Source organism: Neolamprologus brichardi, chromosome 12 (assembly GCF_056152115.1).
Source record: "Neolamprologus brichardi isolate AB-2024 chromosome 12, ASM5615211v1, whole genome shotgun sequence".
Taxonomy (NCBI): domain Eukaryota; kingdom Metazoa; phylum Chordata; class Actinopteri; order Cichliformes; family Cichlidae; genus Neolamprologus; species Neolamprologus brichardi.
The window spans coordinates 32474275-32498463 of NC_142115.1; the positions used below are offsets into that span (position 1 = coordinate 32474275).

The following is a 24189-nucleotide window of genomic DNA, read 5'->3' on the forward strand; positions in this document are numbered from 1 at the left end:
AACATATTTTTTTTAAAAACAAAAATATATCTAATTTCTCAAGTATTTCAGGTAAAAGCAATCAAAGCAACAAATCATTTCTTTTGTGGGATGAAAGAAAATATAATCAGTCACGGACTATTTTCAATATAAAAAAAGTCACAAATCATCTTAAAATGTGTTTAATGCAGTCCATGTAGTGTATAAACATACAGTTAAGTACACTTGTCATGAGTGCATACAGTACACAGACGCATGATACACTGACTATACTACAAAAATCTTTCTCACTATGGGGGAAATATCAGTCTGACAGACTTTTATGCTACCAGGCTCTCCAATATGCAAATATGGAAAGTGTTTCTCAGTGAAAGTGTCATTGTAGGTGTATATGTGAGCCATGCAATCAACATCATCATCCTGTGTCATAGTCAAGCTGGATTCTTATTCTTTGGAGACACTTCTTCACTGTCATAGCTTAACCAAAACCATTACAGCATTTTCCACTGCCATATAGCAAACACCAGGCTCCAAATTCAGGTGAAGCAGAATGCTCTCCCTTCCAGTTAGATGACTCTTTAGTCAAACCAATATTCCAGCAAGGATGGTCGCCCACCTCCACATCCCAGCCATGTTTCCCTGAGCTGAAAACCTCAGAGCCAAAAACATTAAAATACTGAGTGTTTTTCTCTGGATTGTTGGGAAGCTGCTGCTTTGTGTCTCACACTGGTCAGATCGTCAGACAGACAGAGAACTGGGTGTGCAGTATTTGGGTCCAGAATGACAGGACTGAAGTGGACCTTCTCCTTCATCTTCTCCCACACTCTGAAGGACAGGTTGCCCAGGTGTTTGGCCACATCTATCAGTGCTCCTGAGACCAGCTGTGGATCTGACACTGAGCTCTGGGCTCTGCTCTGAGTGTCTTTATAACTTCTGAAGAATGGCACGCTGTGTTTCTGCAGCTCTTCTTCAACAGCAGAGATGCTGTCTGACAGAGAGGAGATCTGCTCCTCAATCATCTTCATCTCTCTGCTGATAGTCCTCCCCTTCTGCTCCTCTTCCTCCCTCAGAGCTGCCAGTCTGGACTCCTCTTCCTCTTCCAGGAACTGCTGGAGCTTGTTGAACTCTGCTCTGATCTGCCTCTCTGTGGACAACAGCTGCTTCTTGGAGTGTTGAATCATTTCATTGTATGTTTCCTCCACCTTTTTTTATTTGTTCCTCTTGTCCTGCAGAGACTTTAAGTCAGATTTCAGCTGCTCCTTCAGGTCACTGACTGCTTCTTCTACAGGAACCATTTTGTGACTCTGTCACGGCGAGTGAGATGAGCCGTGTGGAAAATAAAGGAGGATCCAAATGCAGGCACTTGTAAAGGTGTGATGGTGGTTTATTAAACACAAACTAAAAATGGACAAAAGGCGAACCGAACAAAGACTAAACTATACTGGGAACAAACTGAATACAGAACACGAACCTGAACATGAACGAGAGCGAGCAGAAACGGATTGACAGCAGGGAACACACAGATGAAACATGGTGGGAACGCAGACGGACCAGCAACTACAATGACAGAGGACACGACTTAAATACACACAGAGAAACACGGGAATTACACACAGGTGGTGGACACAGCTGGGAATAATCAACAAGACGAGACAGAGGGAAAACTGAACACACTCACATGAGACTCAAACCTTCACAATAAAACAGGAAATGAGAACACTACAGGAAGACGCAGACCTGACACTGAGAGACAGACGGAGAATGACACATGGAACCTGAACTAAACTAAACGTGAGATACAACCGAGAACAAATCCTTAACATGAATAAACAGAAACAGAATTCTAATAATAATAATAATAATAATAATAATAATAAACCTCATAGTGCCCAAAACCATGACAATTATCCAAAAATAAACTAACAATCCAAAACTCAAAATACTGGGTCGAAACTGACCCAGAACCGTGACAGACTCTGGTGGTGAGAAAACTCACACACAGGACACACAGCTCTCTGCTCGTCCACACAGAACAGTTTTGGTCCTTTTTGATGTATGTTGCAAACCACCACCATGTCTTTTTCTTTTTCTGTCAGATATGATTCAGATTTCTGTCTCCCTGCAAAGGAGTCAGCAAGTTGTTTCACTGCAAAGTTGACAAATAGAACATCTTTTGAAGATTTTCTTTTACAAATGGGACAGTTTTTGTTTTTAGTTTGTTCCCAGAATTTCTGCAGGCAGCTTCAACAGGAGCTGTGGTTGCAGCTCAGAGACACAGGATCTCTAAAATTCTCTGAACACACATGGCAGCTCAGGTAATTTTCAAGAACTTTTTCATCCATTTGATCTTCCCTCTTCACCAAATTCTTGTTGAATTGTCTATTTTTCGTAGTTGTATTTTTCAGCAGGAGATCTCACACCTTGCAGTGGAATTTAAAGTCTGTTTGACAGTGTGGAAATGTTTTCATTCATGACTGTTAAAAACAAGTCAACCAGGCGATGGTGTTGTCGTAATACAATCTTAGAAGATCTTGGCAGTTTTGTTTCCATACAGAAAGAAAATGAAAGAAGAAAATTATATGTTGAGCTCTCAGGATTTGCTTTTACTTAAATAAAGTATAAAAATGACAGAAAGAAGGAGAAATCTGAGTTGTTTTAGTCTGCTGAGGAGGATTTCAACTGACAGATACTAAACCAGTTTTACAACATTTTTGTTTTTCAGCAACTGCCACAGGAAACACTTTCCCAGCATGACTTTAACAACAACATCAACATGCATAGAAAATAAAGAAATCTTTTCACATTTTTTTATCAAATCCAGATCAAGACCGAACCAAAAGAAAAAGTGTAAAATGCTAAAAAAAAAAAAAAAGAGCAGTCATGTTTTAATCAAGATGATACAAAAGTCATAAACAGACACATTGTTACAAAATGCCTATCCCAGCTGTCATATCAAGACAGTCTAGTCTGCCCCAGGGCCAACACAAGGAGATAAATGACTGTTTTCATCCACATTCACACCCACGGGCAATTTGAAATCATCAGTTAACTGTGGGAGTAGTTGGTGGAAACCCAGGCAAACAGAAAGCCAGTTTGTGGATTCGAACTCAGGACTTTCTTGCTTCTTGCCACCACGCTACCATATTCAGACACAGTACAAGGTTTTAATGAATGTATCTGCAATATTTTCAGAAATCAGTCTTGATTTTTTTGTCTTACTTGTGAAGTAAGGTTACTGAAGCAAATCATATTACATATTAAAAAGTGTCACAGAGTGAAAATAAATTGTGTTATAATACTGTTTTTTAAGTTCCTGGGTACCACCATCTCCCAGGAGGTGAAGTGGGAGACCAACATCTTAAAAAGACCCAGCAAAGGATGTACTTGCTGAGACAAGTGGGGAAGTACAGTCTTCCACATGAGCTGCTGATCCAGTTCTACACTGCAGTCATTGAGTCTGTCCTGTGCTCTTCCATCACAGTCTGGTATGGTGCAGCCACTAAACAGGAGAGGTGCAGACTGCAGCGGACTGTACGGGCAGCAGAAAAGATCATCGGCGCCCCCTGCCCTCCACCCAGGACCTGCACCTCTCAAGAACCAGGAAACACGCAGGGAAAATCATCACAGACCCCTCACACCCTGGACACAGACTTTTTGACCTGCTGCCCTCTGGTAGACGGTATAGAAGCCTGCAGACCAGGACCACCTGACACAGGAACATATTCTTTCCCCTCACCATCTCCCTCCTAAGTCTCACATTGCTTCACACTGCTAGACTGCAACTGCACCTTATGTACATTCTGTGGTATTCATTTCATTTCTGCAATCCTGTATATTTTCTGTATATAAGATTTAGATTGGTGTTATATGGTTGGTTTACACACCTTTGTGTATTGTGTTATTTACATATTGTTGTGATTTACATTACTGTGCTTGAGAGACACCATTTCTACGGGAAACAAATTCCTTGTATGTGTTTGAGCATATGCTTGGCCAATAAAAACAATTCTGATTCTGTTGAGAAAATATCAACTTTGTCTCCATCTTGTGGTTTTTGCAGGAACAAAACTGTTCACAGTTGCGTCCACATGATCAGGTTTTATTGCAGTACATCAGGAGTCAGTGTTTGGTGAAATTATAAGTAGTGTGCATGAAGGTTGTGCTGTCCATTGGCAGGATGAGATCATTATTAAGCACTATTAACAATTTTTTTGAACATTAAAGAGAAATCTCAGTTTCAGATTTTTATTTTTTTATTTTTTTTTTAATTTTTGGAATTTTGGAATCACCTCACAACATGCCGGGAAAGGCCTAGCAGGGTGGGCAATGTTATTAAAGGAAAACAGAAAATCACCACTTCAGATCCACTGTCCCCTGCATAAATCAAGTCATACTCCCTCCCAGTGTTTCATAGTGCCTGGGAAGTCATGGGCCAGATTGTAGCAAAGCCACTCCAGACAGAAGAATAACCAAGTAGAGCACAAGTGGATAAATAGGTGAAAACTACCTGTAGCCATTTCCTTTGACTGTGCTGGGTTCCTCATGTAGTTTGAAGTGACCAACAAAATGTTGGACTTATTATTAGTTGTTTTAGATATTGTAATGTTTTATTGTTTCTGTACTGATATATTGTTTTACTTAGTGATTCATAGTTTTATTCTCTGAAATGTTTTGATTCTATTGGCATACTGGGAATTCACTCACTCTTTCTGGTTGAAATGATTTTTGTTTCACGTTACAGAGGCAACTTGCTGAACAGTTTTGTGATCAATATTCTAACATGTCAGCTAAAAATAAAATAGAAACGAGAGTTATAATAACTTTTGATTCACTGAAACACTGAAACTCAGAGTGAAGTGTAAAAAATAAAATTAAAGCCTTATTATAAAACATCAGAAGATCAAACTAGCAGAGATGGCTGACAGTGTGATTAATAATTTCCCTAAAATGAACCCTGCTGCTGTGCTGAAAAAACAGTTAAAATAAAGAATCACTTTACAATCAAATCTCAATCTCACAAATTTTGATATCAGAGGTTTTGGCGTCTTTTGCATTTACAATACTGAAAAATGGGAAGAGTTTCTCAGTGAAAGTGTCTCTGTGAGTGCAGATGTGAGTCATGTCTTCAGGGTCATAGAAGGACACCTCCCCCCTGTCATAGTCCAGCTGGACTCTGATCCTCTGGAGACTCTTCTTCACTGTCACAGTCTGACCAACAACATTAATGTATTTTCCACTTTTATGCCATAAACACCAGATTCCATCTTGTGGTGAAGCAAAACACTTTCCCTTTCTGTCAACTGACTCTTTAACTAAACCCATAGCCCAGTCAGGATGGTCTCCCACCTCCACCTCCCAGCTGTGTTTCCCTGAGCTGAAACCCTCAGAGCCAAAAACAGTGGAATATTTACTGTTTCTCTCTGGATTATCAGGAAGCTGCTGCCATGTGTCTCCATTCCTCACACTGGTCAGATCATCAGACAGATAGAGACAGTCACTTGCAGTGTTTGGGTCCAGAATGACAGGACTGAAGTGGACCTTCTCCTTCATCTTCTCCCACACTCTGAAGGACAGGTTGCCCAGGTGTTTGGCCACATCTATCAGTGCTCCTGAGACCAGCTGTGGATCTGACACTGAGCTCTGGGCTCTGGCTCTGCTCTGAGTGTCTTTATAACTTCTGAGGAATGGCACGCTCTGTTTCTGCAGCTCTTCTTCAACAGCAGAGATGCTGTCTGACAGAGAGGAGATCTGCTCCTCAATCATCTTCATCTCTCTGCTGATAGTCCTCCCCTTCTGCTCCTCTTCCTCCCTCAGAGCTGCCAGTCTGGACTCCTCTTCCTCTTTCAGGAACTGCTGGAGCTTGTTGAACTCTGCTCTGATCTGCCTCTCTGTGGACAACAGCTGCTTCTTGGAGTGTTGAATCATTTCATTGTATGTTTCCTCCACTTGTTTGTATTTGTTCCTCTTGTCCTGCAGAGGCTTTAAGTCAGATTTCAGCTGCTCCTTCAGGTCACTGACTGCTTCTTCTACAGGAACCACTTTGTGACTCTGGTGGAGAGAAAACTCACACACAGGACACACAGCTCTCTGCTCGTCCACACAGAACAATTTTGGCTTTTTCTGATGATCATTACAAAATACATCTCGTTTCCTCTTCTTTTTTACTGTCTCTGATGATTTGTCTTCCTGTCTTTGAGCAAAAGTGTCAGCAAGTTCTTTCAGTGTAAAGTTTATATCAGGATGATCCTTTGAAGATTTTCTTTTACAAATGGGACAGTTTTTGTTTGTAGTTTGTTCCCAGAATTTCTGCAGGCAGCTTGAACAGAAGCTGTGGTTGCAGCTCAGAGACACAGGATCTCTGAAAGTCTCTGAACACACATGGCAGCTCAGGAAATTTTCAAGAAGAGGTCTCTCAGCCATTTGATCTTTAAGTATTTTTAACTCACCAAATTAGTGTCTCTTCAACTTTCTGATTAAAATCCTCCAAACGTGTGTTTTGCAGCAGAGATCTGACTCCCTGTAATGGCGTCTCAGCTCAGTTCAAAAGTGTCGAAATTTACTTTCACTTTCATGAATCACGGTCACGTGTTAAACTGAAAGACGAATATGTTATTTGTGTCCACCAGAGGACGCTGTTAGTGTCATTCAGACAGTTTTGCAGTTTGTGCTTCATAGAAAAACATAAAAGCCAAAATGTAAAAAATGTTTACCTTTTGAGTTTTTTATGCTAACAGAACATAAAAATGACACAAAGAAAATGAAGCTGTGGTGTTTCAGAAGCTCAAGTATCACAAGTCAGCTTGTTTTCAGAACTTTTGTTTGCAGCTTGAACAGAAGTTGTGGTTGAAGCCAAGGTCATAAATTTGGATTCAACATTGAGATTGACAACCTGCCAGATCCCTGCTCTCATCCCCTCCCCTAAAAAGACATAATAGGTTTGATTAAAATGCAACTGAAACATATCAAACCAAATGCTTATTTATACAAAAATAGAATAAATCATTAAGGGAAATATGCTTGTTATAAACCAAATGTATACAAGTCAAGTACATTTCATTTGATCAGATCCCCCCCCCCCCCCTTGCTTTTAGTCAGTTAATAAGTGTCACAGTTTACTGTTCACACTCAAAAAAACCCCCAAAAAAGCAAAGAAATCAGTCAGATTTTGACCTGATCAAATATTTACATGAGAAACACGAGAAATATTCAGAAACTATGTTTTTAAAAGAAACAAGAATATAAAAAGCCGCCCATCACATACAGTTAAAATAAACAATCACTTTAAAATTCATCAGATTTTGATATCAGATGTTTTGCATCTCCTGCCTCTCCAATACTGAAATATGGGAAGAGCTTCTCAGTGAAAGTGTCTCTGTGAGTGCAGATGTGAGTCATGTCTTCAGGGTCATAGAAGGACACCTCCCCCCTGTCATAGTCCAGCTGGACTCTGATCCTCTGGAGACTCTTCTTCACTGTCACTGTCAGGGTTGGTTGAGGACCCAGATGTGGAACATTCTGAATGGAGAAAGTGTGTTTATTTACAAAAAGCTATGAAACAGTGCCAACAGTCCACAGTGTGTTCCCATTTTCCAGGCTGTGATTCCTCTCCTTGATATGTGGTGAAGTTTTGTCCTCCTTGGTGCCTTTGTACACAGTGTACTGCTCCCTCCACATGTTTCTGCATTTGACCTAGAAACGAGAGATATCACAGTGAGTACAGTCTTATCCACCAGCTGACAAAAACACTTAAACCAGTTCACAGGAGAAAACAGAAACAACGATCATATGAGCTGGCCAACTAACTGTGTTCCTAGTATAACAATCCCACGCCAACTGCCGCTCCACTGCTCTCTTAAGTAGGGCTCATTCATAGGCAGATCGGCAGCAGGTGAGTTTTTAATCCCAGGTGTGGCTGGCTCAAAGGCGGGAGACTCTCCAGGCCTGGTGTGGCAACAAAAACCAACATACCACACACACACACACACACACACACACACCTGCACAGAACAGACTGCTCTTTAATTCTTTTAAAGTCTCTTAAAGAAGTAAATTCTGAAACTGAAGGTTTCTGATTCTTAAATCAAAAACTAAAGTTTAAATCAACAACCGAGGTGTGGGATTTGGAACAAAAGGAAGGATAAGTGTGACCTACTTAACATCGACTGATTGTGTTTATGTGTTCCTGTTTTATTAAAGATGGCAGCTTTTATTTCAAGGTTTCTTCACTGTGCTTTGCTCCATCACTCCTGTGAACCCAGAACAGGTCCATTATCTTATAAATCTGTTTTACAGTGACATCAGTGCAACAACTGATTCAAGAAAACAGTTTCAGCACAACGAGAGTATTGAAGAAAACCCAAGAATCAAATGTTCTTTTATTCTAAGAAATCAATTTAATTTAAAAACAACAATAAAGGTAGAAATTTCTGTGATAAATGTGTTTAAACTCGCATTGAACTATAGATGAACTCAGTCTTACTCTGTCTTAATGTTCTGTTTTACCTGTTAAGTGAAGTTATTTCTAACATTTGTGATTTACATTTAAAAATGTGAGAAACTGGAAATAAAATGTTTAAAAAACATTTTTCCATAAAAAAAATATGAACCTTTGTCTCCATCTTATGAGTAAATATAATATATGAATAAAGCACCAATATTATAATTTCTGTGATCAATGTGCTTGAATTAAATAACACTAAATGCTGGGTTAAATGTCTGAGAGCTGATTTTCAGGAAAAATAACTACAACAATAAAACAAAAAACTTCACTGCTGGTGCTGATGAGTAAAATATTAATCAGCCATAGACAATATGTTTGCCAATAATAAGAAAATTTAAAAAGCAAAAGTTTTACAATAAAGCTTTGCAACTGCAACTTTCCCTCATGAGAAAATGTTCACCTTATAATGAAATCTCAGTCTGACTTAATATCAAGTTTTGGCAGCAGGTTTAAAAAAAGATTAAATTGGCAAAAAGAATAAATTAAGTTTTATTGGTTTGAATTAATCACTCATCATTTTTCTCTGACAATTATAGTAACTCAACATTTCTTAATAACTCCTGACAAATTATTTATTTAGACCCAGAGTTTATGGAAATACAAGAAAAAGATGTTTTATTTGTCTATTTAAAATATTTACAGATGAACTTGGTTCAGTCTTAATGTTCTGTTTTACCTGTTAAGTGAAAGCATTTAATTATTTAACTTTAAAATTTTGAGAAACTGGAAATAAAATGTTTAAAAAACCTTTGATAATATGAATTTTGTCTCCAACTTGGGAGTAAATAGAATATACAAAAAAACACCAATATTATAAAGTTGGACCTTCATCTGACATCTCTGCAGCTCCAAGAATTGATTCTGTTCATCTGGACGAAGCGTTTTCAGTGGGAGAAACATTTTGTCACTCACCCAAGTGACATGTTCAGTCTCAGCTGACTGCAGGTTTCCCCAATCTTATAAACAGTACATTTGCATAATGACTGAAACCAGCACCACTTTACGTAAAAAGGGAAAGACCATCAGGATGCATCAATACGTTTTCATACAAACTATTTCCAGCTCTGCTCTGTCAGTGTGAATATTAAATTTACTGTTAAACAACATAAGTTAGAGTTTATAAAGATGCAGATGAGGTGTGAGAATGTAAACTTTATCCATGATTACATTTGATTTCTGCCTGGTAATGTTTCACACTGAGGATCAGACCAAAGTGAGAATCAGTGACTCCATCAAAACAAACTGCACAAGTCTTCTCTGATATGCAGTTTAAGAGAGTTGAGGTTAAATGTGAATGTTTGTCTGAAAATAAGAATAAGTAGTTGCTTAAAATAAATTCTGGATTTTATCAAATCTGATTATGATTATTTCAAGAAAACAGCTTCAGCACAACAAGAATATTTACAAACCAACAGAAGCAAATAATCTTTTATTCTAAGGAGTCAGTTAAATATAAAAAGAACAATGAAAGTGAGTTTCCATGTTAAATAAAACGAAACCAATGACTAAATGTGTCTGAAAAGCTGATTTTCAGTCAAACACAACAACAACAGAATCACTGAATTTGATTTATTTCACTTCACAAAGACATTTTGTGATTTTCAATAATCAACTGAAATGGCTGAAATGAAGATGCTGCTGAAGTAAACATATTGTAATTTTATCTGTTTAAACATTTTTAACCTGCTGATGAGACAGTTTCAGAACTTAGAAGTCATTTCTTTGAATTTGGAACACTTTAAAGTAGATGTGTTACTATAAAATGTTATTTTACTGACAACAAGATGCTGACAATCAGGAAAATTAAGATCTTGTAGTTGTAAAGTTGACTCTTGCTGATGTGACACAAGTTTAATCATTAATCCTTCTTTTAAGAAGTGTCACAGTTTACTGTTCACACTCAACAACTTTGAAAAGCAAAGAAATCATCATTCAGATTTTAAAATTATCAAAAATATTTACATAAACAACATCAGAAATAGTCTGAAAATATTAATTTAAAAGAAACAAGAATATAAAAAGCAAAAGTGTTTTTTTTTTACAGAAACTCGAGTGGCTCACAAGATTTTCACTTGAAAAAGTTTCTTTGGTTTTCAATGAATTGCTAATAGTTTCATTAATTCAACAAATAAAATAAAACCTGATAATGAAGTTAAACAATTTGATTAATAATTTCACTAAAATTAAGCTGCTGCTGGACTTAAAAAGCAAACATAGAAACAAAACAAAAAAAAACCCAGTGAAAACAAAGACTCGCAGTCAAATCTCAATCTCACAGATTTTGATATCAGAGGTTTTAGCGTCTCCTGCATTTACAAAACTGAAATATGGGAAGAGTTTCTCAGTGAAAGTGTCTCTGTGAGTGTAGATGTGAGTCATGTCTTCAGAGTCATAGAAGGACACCTCCCCCCAGTCATAGTCCAGCTGGACTCTGATCTTCTGGAGACTCTTCTTCACTGTCACAGTCTGACCAACAACATTAGTGTATTTTCCATTGCGATGTGTTAAACACATGCCCCCTAGTAAAAAAGTAAAAAGCAGAAAGTAAATTTTATCTGACCAGATTCCATTAGTATTACTGTAAACTGAGTACGTCCTGTAAGTAGTTTGAGTTCAGGGACACAGGATCTCTGAATGTATCTGAACACGTTACAAAATACATTTAACAAGTATTTTGATCATTCACTTAAAGAAGCAGCAGCGCTCTTAAGACGCACATAACATTTGTGTCCGCCAGAGGGCGCTGTCTGTGTCATTCAGATAGTTTTCAGTTTGTGCTCCTTAAAACGACACAAAAGCGAAAATGTAGAAAATCATGACCTCTCCATTTAAAAAAACAAAAGCTAAACAGAACATAAAAATTACACAAAGAAGGTGAAGCTGTGGTGTTTCAGAAGTTCAAGTAGGACAAGTCAGCATGTTCTCAGAGCTTTTATCTTCAGTTTGAACTAAAGTTGTTGTTGCAGCCAAAGACATAAATTTGGATTCATCACAATTTGAAAGCTGAAATACATAAAATCAAAAGTTTATTTTTTCAAATAATACATAATTAAAATATGCTTGTTATAAACTAAATAAAGTGAAGTTAATTTCCTTTGACCAGATTCAATCAAAGATGACTGTATTACTGTAAGTAGTTCGAGCTCAAGGACACAGGATCCCTGAATGTCTGTGAACACATTACAGTTCAGGAAAGTTTCTACACTCAACAAATGTCACGTCTTTGCAGCTTGTACGTTACAGTCCTTCAAGAAAGCAAAGTTCTTTTAGAGAGCTCACCTGTTGTAATAGTGTTCTACTTAATTAATAATCACCAAACACAATATCTGCTTTTACTACCTGGGCTGTGGCCTCAAACCTGCATAAGATTTTAGATCTCTAGACTTCCAAGTTACAAGTTTGTCATGAACTGAAATGTGATGAACTGACCAGTGTGAGAAATACCAATAAATAAATAAAAGAATCACAGTAGACACAGAGAAACCAGAAATTCTAATAATTAAACAAACAAACAAACAAACAACCAAACTGATATAAACTCGTTGATATAACTTAATATGACATGTAATGGCGTCTCAGCTCAGTTTAGCAGTGTCAGAATTTAATTTGGATCACAGTCACGTGATAAACTGAAAGACGAACGTATTATTTGTGTCCACCAGAGGACGCTGTTGGTGTCATTCAGATGGTGTTCCAGTTTGTGTGTCATACAAAAACAAAAGCCAAAATGTAAAAAAAAAAAAAGTTCAACTCTTCAGCTTTTTAATGCTAAACAGAATATATCAATGACACAACAAAGATGAAGCTATGGTGTTTCAGATGTTCAAGTACCACAAGTCTATCTATTACCAAGAAATACATTAAAATAAAATAAAATAAATAAAAACATGACAGTGGACAATGACAAACTAGGAATACTAATGAAAAATAAATTGATATAAACATGTTGATATAACTTAATATGACATGATAGAAAATTAATTGTAGTTGTGTGTTTCTGCTGCATTTGAATGTTCAGTGATGGACGATCAATACAATTAAATAACAAAGATATTATTACTAAATTATTATTTGTTCCAGTGTTAGTGTGTGACTGTGCCTTTGTAGTCATGTTTGTGAAATGTTCATCTTCTGTAGGTTCCCAAGTAGAGGGTCAGGACTTTCTACTGAATGAAAATGGAATAGAAACACTTGAAACTGACAACATAGAAACATTTACTGTCACATGTCATAAATCAGATTCTGGTGATTATAAAAATAATCACAAGCCCATACTTTCTTTTCCATATAATAAGAAATTGAAATCATCAGACTTCAATACTGGTTGATATCATATCTAAATATATTTTACTGTCATCTGACAACCTTTAATAAGGTATGATGTTTAAAGTACTACTGCTTTTGAAGTTGCCAGTCAGAGTCCCCTTTTTATGAAAAAGACTTAAAAAGAGAAAAATAGTGAAGAACTCTCATAAATGCATTAAATGAATCCACGAATAGACAACAAATTACTGTGTTACAGTAGCCAATGAAACAGAAAATACAAAAAATTTGAAAAGCTCAATCAATCAAAATCTAATATGACACAATAAGGCGCTTGCATCTAAACTGAGTACAAGGATTGTGGTGTGAGGTATAGATTTTCGGTATTTTTTTTTTGTGCCAGTGATGCTGAAAATGTTGTTGAAGGAAGTGTTAATATGACATGACAGAACATCAATGATAGTTGTGGGTTTCTGCTGCATTTGATGAAGACAGTTAAACAACAAATATATTATTCAAAAATTATTTGTTTGTGTGCCACTGTGCCTTTGTTGGTCATGTTTGTAAAATGTTCATCTTCAGTAGGTTCCCAAGTGAAGGGTCAGGACTTTCTACTGAATGAAAATGGAATAGAAATACATAAAATAGAGAAATTTCCATGACACAATGAGTCCAGCAGCCAATGGAACAGAAAATACAAAGAAGTGATGAGCTCACTGGACCAACAGTTAATATGACACAATAAGGAGCTTACATCTTAACTGGGTACAGGGTGTGAGTGTGAGGTGTAGATTTTCTGTATCCTCGTGTCAGTGAAGCTGAAACTGTTGTTGAAGGAAGTGTTTATCTGCAGGTCCAGTAAGAGGTGCAGAGGATGGTCTGGGTCCATTATCTACAGCAGTTCACCACACCAGCAGTCACTAGGATGGAGGAATCCAGTCAGGTTGTTGACTCAAACAGGATTCAAACAGCAATGATGAATTCTCTCATCAAGGCAATTGCATCACTCCCTGTGCCAAAAAAAATGAGCGTATGATTACTGTGTTGATTACTGTCTAAACCATCAAAGTATGTTTTAGACCCCATTTTCTACAAAACTGCTCAAAGAAGTCCTGCCATTAATTAATGCTTCAATATTAAATATGATCAACCTATCTCTAATAATTGGCTATGTACCACAGGCCTTCAAGCTGGCTGTAGTTAAACCTTTACTCAAAAAGCCATCTCTAGACCCAGCAGTCTTAGCTAATTATAGGTCAATCTCCAACCTTCCTTTTATATCAAAAATCCTTGAAAGAGTAGTTGTCAAACAGCTAACAGATCATCTGCAGAGGCTTATTTGAAGAGTTTCAGTCAGGTTTCAGAGTTCATCACAGCACAGAAACAACTTTAGTGAAGGTTACAAATGATCTTCTTATGGCCTCTGACAGTGGACTCATCTCTGTGCTTGTCCTTCTTGACCTTAGTGCAGCATTCGATACTGTCGACCATAATATCCTATTAGAGCGATTAGAACATGCTGTAGGTATTACAGGTACTGCGCAGCAGTGGTTTGTATCATATCTATCTAATAGACTCCAATTTGTGCATGTAAATGGAGAGTCCTCTTCACCCACTAAGGTTAATTATGGTGTTCCATAGGGTTCAGTGCTAGGACCAATTCTGTTTACATTATACATGCTTCCCTTAGGCAGCATCATTAGAAGACATAGCATACATTTTCACTGCTATGCAGATGACACCCAGCTCTATCTGTCCATGAAGCCAGATAACACACACCAATTAGTTAAACTGCAGGAATGTCTTAAAGACATAAAGATCTGGATGACCTCTAACTTTCTGCTTCTTAATTCAGATAAAACTGAGGTTATTTTACTCGGCCCTGAAAATCTTAGCAATATGGTATCTAACCAGATTCTTACTCTGGATGGCATTACCTTGGCGTCCAGTAATGCTGTGAGGAACCTTGGAGTCATTTTTGACCAGGACATGTCCTTCAATGCACATATTAACCCTTTAAAGCCGGTCGGAGCGAGCACGCTCTGTTTTGCGTAACTATTTTTAAATCCCGGTAGCTCTGCAACCACGTAAGCTAGCGCAATAATTTTTTTTGCATATGAAACCGGAGGAGTTGTACTTACATCTTGTGCCATCAGCTTGTCCTCGGTCACAGTTTCCTTCCACATATAGCTTTGCAAAAACTGCATAAAAAGCACTTGCAGCAACAAAAACATAATATTCCAGAAACACGCTTTGCCGATCCGATCAGCTGTTTGTAACACTTCCTACATTGAAACAGACGCCAGCGCGAACGATCGCGTGTCCGCCATTTCCTGCCCGAAACCGGAAGTGACATCATTTTCGCGGAAAATGTAGTTTTTTACTTGTAGGCCTCGAAAGCCTATACTGGTGTTTTTATAAGTCATGTTTGACTTTATGACTTTCTGTGTCGTTTCTGGGATGCTTAGGACTCATATTGCACTGCTGGAAATAGTTTATTTTGATGCATATGCTGTTTTTTTGCAAATTTGCATCACAGGATTGTTTTTCGTTTTTCCTGCAGTGTATAAAAATTGTTGTATCTCAAAAATAAAACTATGAAGACACTCAAAATAAATTTCCTGTGGTGGGAAACTATTTTGTGCAACTTTTTTGTATTTACAGTTTTGAGGGATAAGCCTCTTAAATTTCTCCAAGTAGAAATATATGTAAAAAAAACAAAAACGATTTTCAAATCTTTTGTAGTTTATTGCACTTTTTTGCAATTAGTGTAGTTACTATGGACTTAATGCAGACATATTATTAAAATCTGGGCTGTAATGGTTGTATTGTTGTATAGCAATTTGAAATGCTCCCAAAAATGGCTCCACAGCATGTAAAAATATGATATAAGCTCTGGCGGACTTGGTTCTATGGTAGGTCTTAAAGGGTTAAACAAATATGTAAGACTGCGTTCTTCCATTTGCGCAACATCTCTAAAGTTAGAAATATCCTGTCTCTTAGTGACGCTGAAAAACTAGTTCATGCCTTTATTACTTCCAAGCTGGACTACTGTAATTCATTATTATCAGGATGTCCTAAAAACTCCCTGAAAAGCCTTCAGTTAATCCAAAATGCTGCAGCAAGAGTACTGACAGGGACTAGAAAGAGAGAGCATATTTCTCCTGTTTTGGCTTCCCTTCATTGGGTTCCTGTTAAATCCAGAATTGAATTCAAAATCCTGCTCCTCACATACAAGGTCTTAAATAATCAGGCCCCATCTTATCTTAATGACCTTGTAGTACCATATCACCCTATTAGAGCACTTTGCTCTCACACTGCAGGCCTACTTGTTGTTCCTAGAGTATTTAAAAGTAGAATGGGAGGCAGAGCCTTCAGTTTTCAGGCCCCTCTTCTGTGGAACCAGCTTCCAGTTTGGATTTGGGAGACAGACACTATCTCTACTTTTAAGATTAGGCATAAAACTTTCCTTTTTGATAAAGCATATAGTTAGGGCTGGACCAGGTGACCCTGAATCCTCCCTTAGTTATGCTGCAATAGACGTAGGCTGCCGGGGGATTCCCATGATGCATTGAGTTTTTCCTTTCTCACTCACTATGCGTTAATAGACCTCTCTGCATTGAATCATATCTGTTATTAATCTCTGTCTCTCTTCCACAGCATGTCTTTATCCTGTTTTCCTACTCTCACCCCAACCGGTCGCAGCAGATGGCCCCGCCCCTCCCTGAGCTTGGTCCCGCTGGAGGTTTCTTCCTGTTAAAAGGGAGTTTTTCCTTCCCACTGTCACCAAAGTGCTTGCTCATAGGGGGTCATATGATTGTTGGGTTTTTCTCTGTATCTACTGTACAATATAAAGCGCCTTGAGGTGACTTTTGTTGTGATTTGGCGCTATATAAATAAAATTGAATTGAATTGAATTGAATTGAATTGAAGGCTAACAAAATCAAATCAGAAGCATCATGCACCACTTCATGTACTGACAAATTCTGCAAATAGAAATGCGTGATGTTGCTCATTTCTTAATCGGGTTTATGAGAATGTGTGAATGAACTCATGAAGAACCTTAATGTAACAGTGACCTGTGTCTAAATGAATAACATCACTTTATACATTGAGCAAACCAGAACTTTTACATAAGGCAGGATTGAAAGTGGTTGTGGAGAGCTCATTCACAAACTATGAAGTTATAGTGATGATTCCCACAATTTCAGCTGCAGTCTCCTCCTCTCTGAAGCTTCTGCCTCCTGCTCTCCACTCTCTTGTTAAAAGACAATAAAACGAGATACATGACAAAAATAGTGAGCCAGAAACCAACAGTTTACCCACATGATAGCCTCAGACTCCTCAGTGTTTCAATACAGAGTGTGTCTGACCACCTAAAAAGCAGGTGTCCAAAAGCAGTGTTGCCTCACAGCAAGAAGGCCCCAAGTTCATCTCCACCACCTGGGCTGGGCCTTTCTGTGTGGACTTGTCATGTTTGTGTGGGTTCTCTCCGGCCTTTTTTCCACCTCCACTTGATATCTACAATATGTTATTTGTCTTCACCAGATGGTGCTGCTAGGCTGTCGTTCAGATACGCATATTCTTTTTGTGAGTAGTTGCCCTCAAAACAAAAATAAAAAAGGAAAAGAAGAAAAACATTTTGACTTCTCATGTTTTACTTTATCTTAATATAGCAAAAAAATGAGACCAAGAATGTGAAGTGTTTGGTATCTTACTTATTGAAGAACAATGCAATTAGTAGAGGTGGGCAGATCGATCCAAGTATTGATAGTATCGATACCGACTCTGGTATTGCTATGGGATCAAGTCTACCATGGTAGGATTGATGCTTTGTTTCTATCCCCACATATTTGTATTAAATTCATACATTTTTTGGAGATTAAAATTATACCTCAAACATGCAGTCTGAGGTATAATTGTTACATGCCACGACAAGTGGCACTGTTATTCCTCTGTTTCTCTTGTCTTTCAAGTGTAAAGCCTGTATCTATTGGCCCATTTAAAGTTAACTGGTATGTGTCTATTGGCTGATCTGTGCACAGGAGGTCAATCACTTGCCAGGGATCATTACAAAAGGACAGCTGCCCAGCCAGTTGGACCTGCTTCTGACTCTCTCTCTGTTTCTGTGTGTGATCTTAAGGTGGGTTTAATAAAAAAACAACTGTATTTCTTGACACAAATCAGTTTAGTTTGAATAAAACAACATCGATTCATTAAATCCTGAATTGATTTTTAAAAGAAATGTAATTTGCCCGGCACGCCAGAATCTCAGCTTAAAGCTCACAAAACTATTTCAACACAGCAAACAGCTAAAACAGGAAATAACAGCAGGTGAACGGATTTAAACACAAAGTGTGACTCTTTCATCCGATGTCACGTTCGTGGACATGCTGTCAGGAGCTGAAAGCCGACACCTCACAGATTCTGCAGCTGCAGGTTTCGTCACTCTCTGACCAAAAATCACTGAACCAGCAGCAAAAGAAGATCAAAACTACATTTCGCATTTAAAAAACTGTCATGAATTTCCTTCTTACTTTAGCTGTTTTGCCCCCACCAGGATAAAAATCACACTTTCTGCACAGCTTTCTCTCTACAGTTTGTGGTGGTACTGCACAATTTTGCTGTTTGCCAACTGCCAATAAACAATATAAAGAAGATGGTCTCTCTCTCTCTCTCTGTGCTTCAAGACGGGTTTATCATCAAAAATCTCTATTTTTGCATTATTTGTTGTTTATTACACTATACTCTACATTTGTGTTCAGTGCTTTTGTTTTTCAAAAATGACCCCTGACAAAAAAGCCTCATTTCTGCACTTAGCTGTGTCTCTAATAAAACCTCTGTGACTTTGCTCTGCTTCACTTCAGCAGCATCCGGTAATGTTCATATGTTGATTCATGGTTTTCTTCTGTTTTTGATCTACTGCAGAATATTTTTAAGGCGGTTATCTGTTATAAGAAGCCAGGTCAGGAAAGCTCCTTTATATTTTTTTCTATGTTTTATCCTTGTGTACTTTGACACAAAGGCATCTGCTGTGATGCTTACACACCTCTGATAAAGTGTCATACGTGTCAACTTTGTTCTTATACACATACATAAAAATATGGATATACTGATAAATGATCATAATTATATTTCTGACTGAGTCAAAACTGAATTGAATTGGAATCGAATCAGTTACAGAACAGTGTTTGTGGGTGGAGGCTGGACAGATGCAACAGAGCGACAATTGTTAAAACACTAGGTTATGCGTTGATGCCACTTTTGTGTGTTTTTATGACCTTTTTGTAGAGCAGTGTCTCCTTTACACGCACTGTGACAGTTTCACCCTCTGGCGGACAGCTCCCTGCGCTCGGATAGAAATCCTGCTCACTCGAGTAAATTGACTTTTAACAGTTTGGAGGCGGAGCCCAAACGAGGACGGGGTCCTAATGTGAGTTACACTGTGGCAGCGACAGAAATGCTGTTTTAAACTGTATTTGTTTACAATTTGAAAAATAAAGTTTGCTGAATTCATTGTTAACAGTTATTGTTTGCGTGCAGCGGTGGAAATACAGACAACTGTCACTGGATTATTTAATGTTGAAGAAATCTTTAAACCAGAGGATTCTAGTTCTGAAGCCTCTGCACTACAGTGACACCAGAGAGCAGAGACATTTTAACCAGTGGAGTTTTGGCCAGATTCTTTCCCTGCAGGAGAGCTTTGTGGGTGTTGGTCGAGGCCTGTACTGCCCTCTCTCCCCCAGATGACACACAAGACTCACACTTACAGACACTACAGCGACCACATCAGCAGCAGCAGTTTGATTTGATCCTAAAGAGACAATTTGCTTTATCGCAGCAGGATTCTGGATTTGAGCTGATCAGACTGACACTGACCTGAGGTGAAAGTGTGATTAGACATTTGATTTGTTTATTTAAAATGTTTACAAATGAACTTGGCTCAGTCTTAGTGTTTATCTTTTAAGTGAAGTCATTTCTAAAATTGAATGATTTACATTTAAAAATAGGATAAGTGTAAATGTTTACAGTGTAAACATTTTTTCTAGAGAAGAAAATATGAACTTTGTCTCCATCTTGTGCGTGAATATAATATACAAATAAAACATCACTATTATAAAGCTGCACCTTCATCTGAAATCTCTGCAGCTTTGTTCATACAAACTATTTTCTGAGTTTGTAAACATACAGATTAGCTGTGAGAATGTAAAGTTTATCAATGATCACATTTGATTTCTGTCTGGGGTTAAATGTGAATGTTGGTCTGAAAAAAAGATTTAAAATGTAGCTGCTTAAAACAAATTCTTGATTTTATAAAATCTGCTGATTGTTTGAATAAAACAGCTTCAGCACAACAAGAATATTTACAAACTAATAGAAGCAAATAATCTTTTATTCTAAGGAGTCAGTTAAATGTAAACACAACAATCAAAGTGAGTTTTCATGTTAAATGAATCTGAACTAATGACTGTGTCTGAAAAGCTGATTTACTGTCAAACACAACAACAACAGAATCACTGAATTTATTTATTTCACTTCACAGAAACATTTTGTGATCTCAATAATCAAAGAGAGCAGTTAAAGAATAAGATTGAAGTACAAATCAAAGGTAGGTGATTCATTGAAACACTGAGACTGAGAGTGAAGTTTGAAAATCAAATTAAAACCTAATTATGAAACATGAGAAGATCCAGAAATCTTTCAAACTGTGAGAGATGTCAGCTTCTGATTAAGGTTAAAAACAACACAAGAAATAACATTTTTAATGAAATCAATCAAGTGTAGTTACACTGATGAGACAGCGTCAAAACTTAAAGTCATTTCTTTGAATTTGGAAAACTTTAAAGAAGACGTGTTACTTTCAAATGTTATTTAACTGAAAACAAGATGCTGATAATCAGGAAATTTAAATCTTGTAGTTGTAAAGTTGACTGTTGCTGATGTTTAATCATTAATCCTTCTTTTAAGAAGTGTCACAGTTTGCTGTTCACACTCAACAACTTTGAAAAGCAAAGAAATCATCATTCAGATTTTAAAACTATCAAAAATATTTACATGAACAACATGAGAAATATTCTGAAAATATTAATTTAAAAGAAACTAGAAAAAAATGTAAAAGTTTCTCACAGAAACTCGAGTGGGTCACAAGACTTTCACATGAAAAAGTTGCTTTGGTTTCATTGAATTGCTAATAGTTCAACTAGAACAACAAAATGAAATAAAACCTGATAATGAAGTTAGACAGTGTGATTAATAATTTCCCTAAAATGAACCCTGCTGCTGTACTGAAAAACAGTTAAAATAAAGAATCACTCTACAATCAAATCTCAGTCTGACAGATTTTGATATCAGAGGTTTTGGCGTCTCTTGCCTTATTAACACTGAATAATGGGAAGAGTTTCTCAGTGAAAGTGTCTCTGTGAGTGTAGATCAGAGTCATGTCTTCAGGGTCATAGAAGGACACCTCCCCCCTGTCATAGTCCAGCTGGACTCTGATCCTCTGGAGACTCTTCTTCACTGTCACAGTCCGACCAACACCATTAGTGTATTTTCCACTACAATGCCATAAACACCAGATTCCATATTTTGGTGAAGCAAAACACTCTCCCTTCCTGTCAACTGACTCTTTAACTAAACCCACAGTCCAGACAGGATGGTCTCCCACCTCCACCTCCCAGCTGTGTTTCCCTGAGCTGAAACCCTCAAAGCCAAAAACATTAGCATACTTAGTGTTTCTCTCTGGATTATCAGGAAGCTGCTGTTTTGTGTCTTCACGTCTCACACTGGTCAGATCATCAGACAGATAGAGAATGGGGCTTGCAGTGTTTGGGTCCAGAATGACAGGACTGAAGTGGACCTTCTCCTTCATCTTCTCCCACACTCTGAAGGACAGGTTGCCCAGGTGTTTGGCCACATCTATCAGTGCTCCTGAGACCAGCTGTGGATCTGACACTGAGCTCTGGGCTCTGGCTCTGCTCTGAGTGTCTTTATAACTGCTGAGGAATGGCACGCTGTGTTTCTGCAGCTCTTCCTCAACAGCAGAGATGCTGTCTGACAGAGAGGAGATCTGCTCCTCAATCATCTTCATCTCTCTGCTGATAGTCCTCCCCTTCTGCTCCTCTTCCTCCCTCAGAGCTGCCAGTCTGGACTCCTCTTCCTCTTTCAGGAACTGCTGGAGCTTGTTGAACTCTGCTCTGATCTGCCTCTCTGTGGACAACAGCTGCTTCTTCATGTGTTCCCTCATTTCATTGTATGTTTCCTCCACTTGTTTGTATTTGTTCCTCTTGTCCTGCAGAGACTTTAAGTCAGATTTCAGCTGCTCCTTCAGGTCACTGACTGCTTCTTCTACAGGAACCACTTTGTGACTCTGGTGGAGAGAAAACTTACACACAGGACACACAGCTCTCTGCTCGTCCACACAAAACAGTTTAGCCTCTTCCTCATGTTTACTGCACACCACTGTTAATTTCTTCTTTCCTTTTTCTTTCTCAGATGATCCAGATTTCTGTCTCCCAGCAAATGAATCAGCAAGTTCTTTCAGTGTAAAGTTCACAAATGGATATTCCTTTGAAGATTTTCTTTTACAAATGGGACAGTTTTTGTTTTTATTTTTTTTCCCAGAATTTCTGCAGGCAGCTTGAACAGAAGCTGTGGCTGCAGCTCAGAGACACAGGATCTCTGAAAGTCTTTGAACACACATAGCAGCTCAGGAAATTTTCAAAATGTCTAAGTTTCTCAGCCATTTGAGCTTTAAGTATTTTTAACTCACCAAATTAGTGTCTCTCGAACTTTCTGATTGAAATCCTCCAAATGTGTGTTTTGCAGCAGAGATCTGACTCCCTGTAATGGCGTCTCAGTTCAGTTCAAAAGTGTCGGAATTTACTTTCATTTTCATTTTGAATTTCCGTTTCCGCCAGAGGGCGCTGTCTGTGTCATTTAAACAGTTTCCAGTTTGTGCTCTTTAAAACGACACAATGTCTTATGTCTAATGTCTTAACCTCTTAATTAAAAACAAAAGAAAAGCTAAACAGAACATAAAAATGACACAAAGAAGATGAAGCTGTGGTGTTTTAGAAGTTCATGTAGCACAAGTCAACGTGTTCTCAGAATTTTTACCTGCAGTTTGAACTATAGTTCAAAAGGACATAAACTTAGATTAATCACAAGGTTTATATTGTCAACCTACCAGAGCCCTGCTCTCACACTCAAAAAAAAGAAGAAAAATTCTTGACCCTCATGAACATGAAGCAATAATTTTGAGTAAAATGCAGCTGAAATACATGAAATCAAAAGTTCATTGTTTCAAATAATACATCATTAAAATATGCTTTTTATAAACTAAATGTATACCAGTGAAGTTTATTTCCTTTGACCAGATTCCATTAAAGATTTCTCTATTATTGTAAACTGACATCCTGTAAGTAGTCAGAGTTCAAGATCACAGGATCTCTGAATGTCTCTGAACACGTTACAGTTTAGGCAAGTTTCTACACTCATCAAATGTAACATCTTTACAGCTTGTACCTTACAGTCCTTCAAGAAAGCAAAGTTGTTTTAGAGAATTCACCTGTTGTCATGGTGTTCTAGTTAATCAATAAACACCAAACACACTACTGTCTGCTTTTACTTCCTGGGCTGTGGCCTCAAACCTGCATAAGCTGTTAAACTTTTAGACTCCAACTTTCAAGTTTGCCTTGAACTGAAATGTGATGAACTGAGCAGTGTTAAAGATGTCACCAAAATAATAAATAGAAAATAAATACAAGAATAACAGTGGACAACAAGAAACAGGAAACGCTAATAATAAATGAAAATAAACAAACTGATTTAAACTTGTTGATATGACATTAAACTGTGACAACACAGAAATGTCACAAATCAGTTGCTGGTCAAAGTGATGTTTAAGGTACTACTGCCTTGAAGCTGTCAATCACATCCACTTTTTTAAATGAAAAAGAACACTGTAGACCTCTTATAAATGCATTAAATGAATCCATGACAAGACATGACATGACACCACTCCCTGTTAAAAATATTAATATACAATTACTGTTTTTAAGATAAATACACCTGTGCAGTAACTGCTAGGAAATTAAAGACAAACATATTTATAGGAAACAACTGCAATGCTTTGAAGAGCTTAACACACGAGAAGTTAAAGGAACTGAAAATGTGTTGAAAGAAAAGGCAGAGGGTTTGGAGAACACGTGAAACAAGATTCAGCTGGACAGAAGTTTATTAAAGAGAAATGGGTTCTCCTCCAAGTTTCGTTCAGTAGATTTCACTTACAGATTCTCTCTAGTGATGTGAAGTCTAGCAGGTGTCTGCTCACAAAACTCATTCAACAAATATTTTGATCATTCATTTAAAGAAACAGCAGTGCACTGAAGACATTACTGTTACTAACAGAGTCAGTGTAAACAGATGAGTGCCGAGATAACGGTACA

At 37.7% G+C, this 24189-nt stretch overlaps 1 protein-coding gene and 2 pseudogenes across 1 annotated transcript; all 3 read right to left on the reverse strand.

Moving 5' to 3' along the window:
• Nucleotides 1-246: 246 nt before the first annotated feature.
• LOC148100316 (zinc-binding protein A33-like) lies at nucleotides 247-2321 on the reverse strand (annotated as a pseudogene).
• Nucleotides 2322-4701: 2380 nt separating this feature from the next.
• LOC102793053 (nuclear factor 7, brain-like) lies at nucleotides 4702-6532 on the reverse strand. Its single transcript, XM_035916635.2, has one exon. It carries the CDS (start codon nucleotides 6397-6399, stop codon nucleotides 4981-4983), a length of 1419 nt encoding a protein of 472 aa, XP_035772528.2. The 5' UTR covers nucleotides 6400-6532; the 3' UTR covers nucleotides 4702-4980.
• A 13717-nt stretch (nucleotides 6533-20249) lies between these two features.
• On the reverse strand, nucleotides 20250-22578 carry LOC118453420 (nuclear factor 7, brain-like; annotated as a pseudogene).
• Nucleotides 22579-24189: the final 1611 nt, after the last annotated feature.

Coding starts and splice junctions, on each gene's coding strand:
- LOC102793053 (XM_035916635.2), bottom strand. CDS start 6,399: ATGGCTGAGAGACCTCTTCTTGAAAATTTCCTGAGCTGCCATGTGTGT.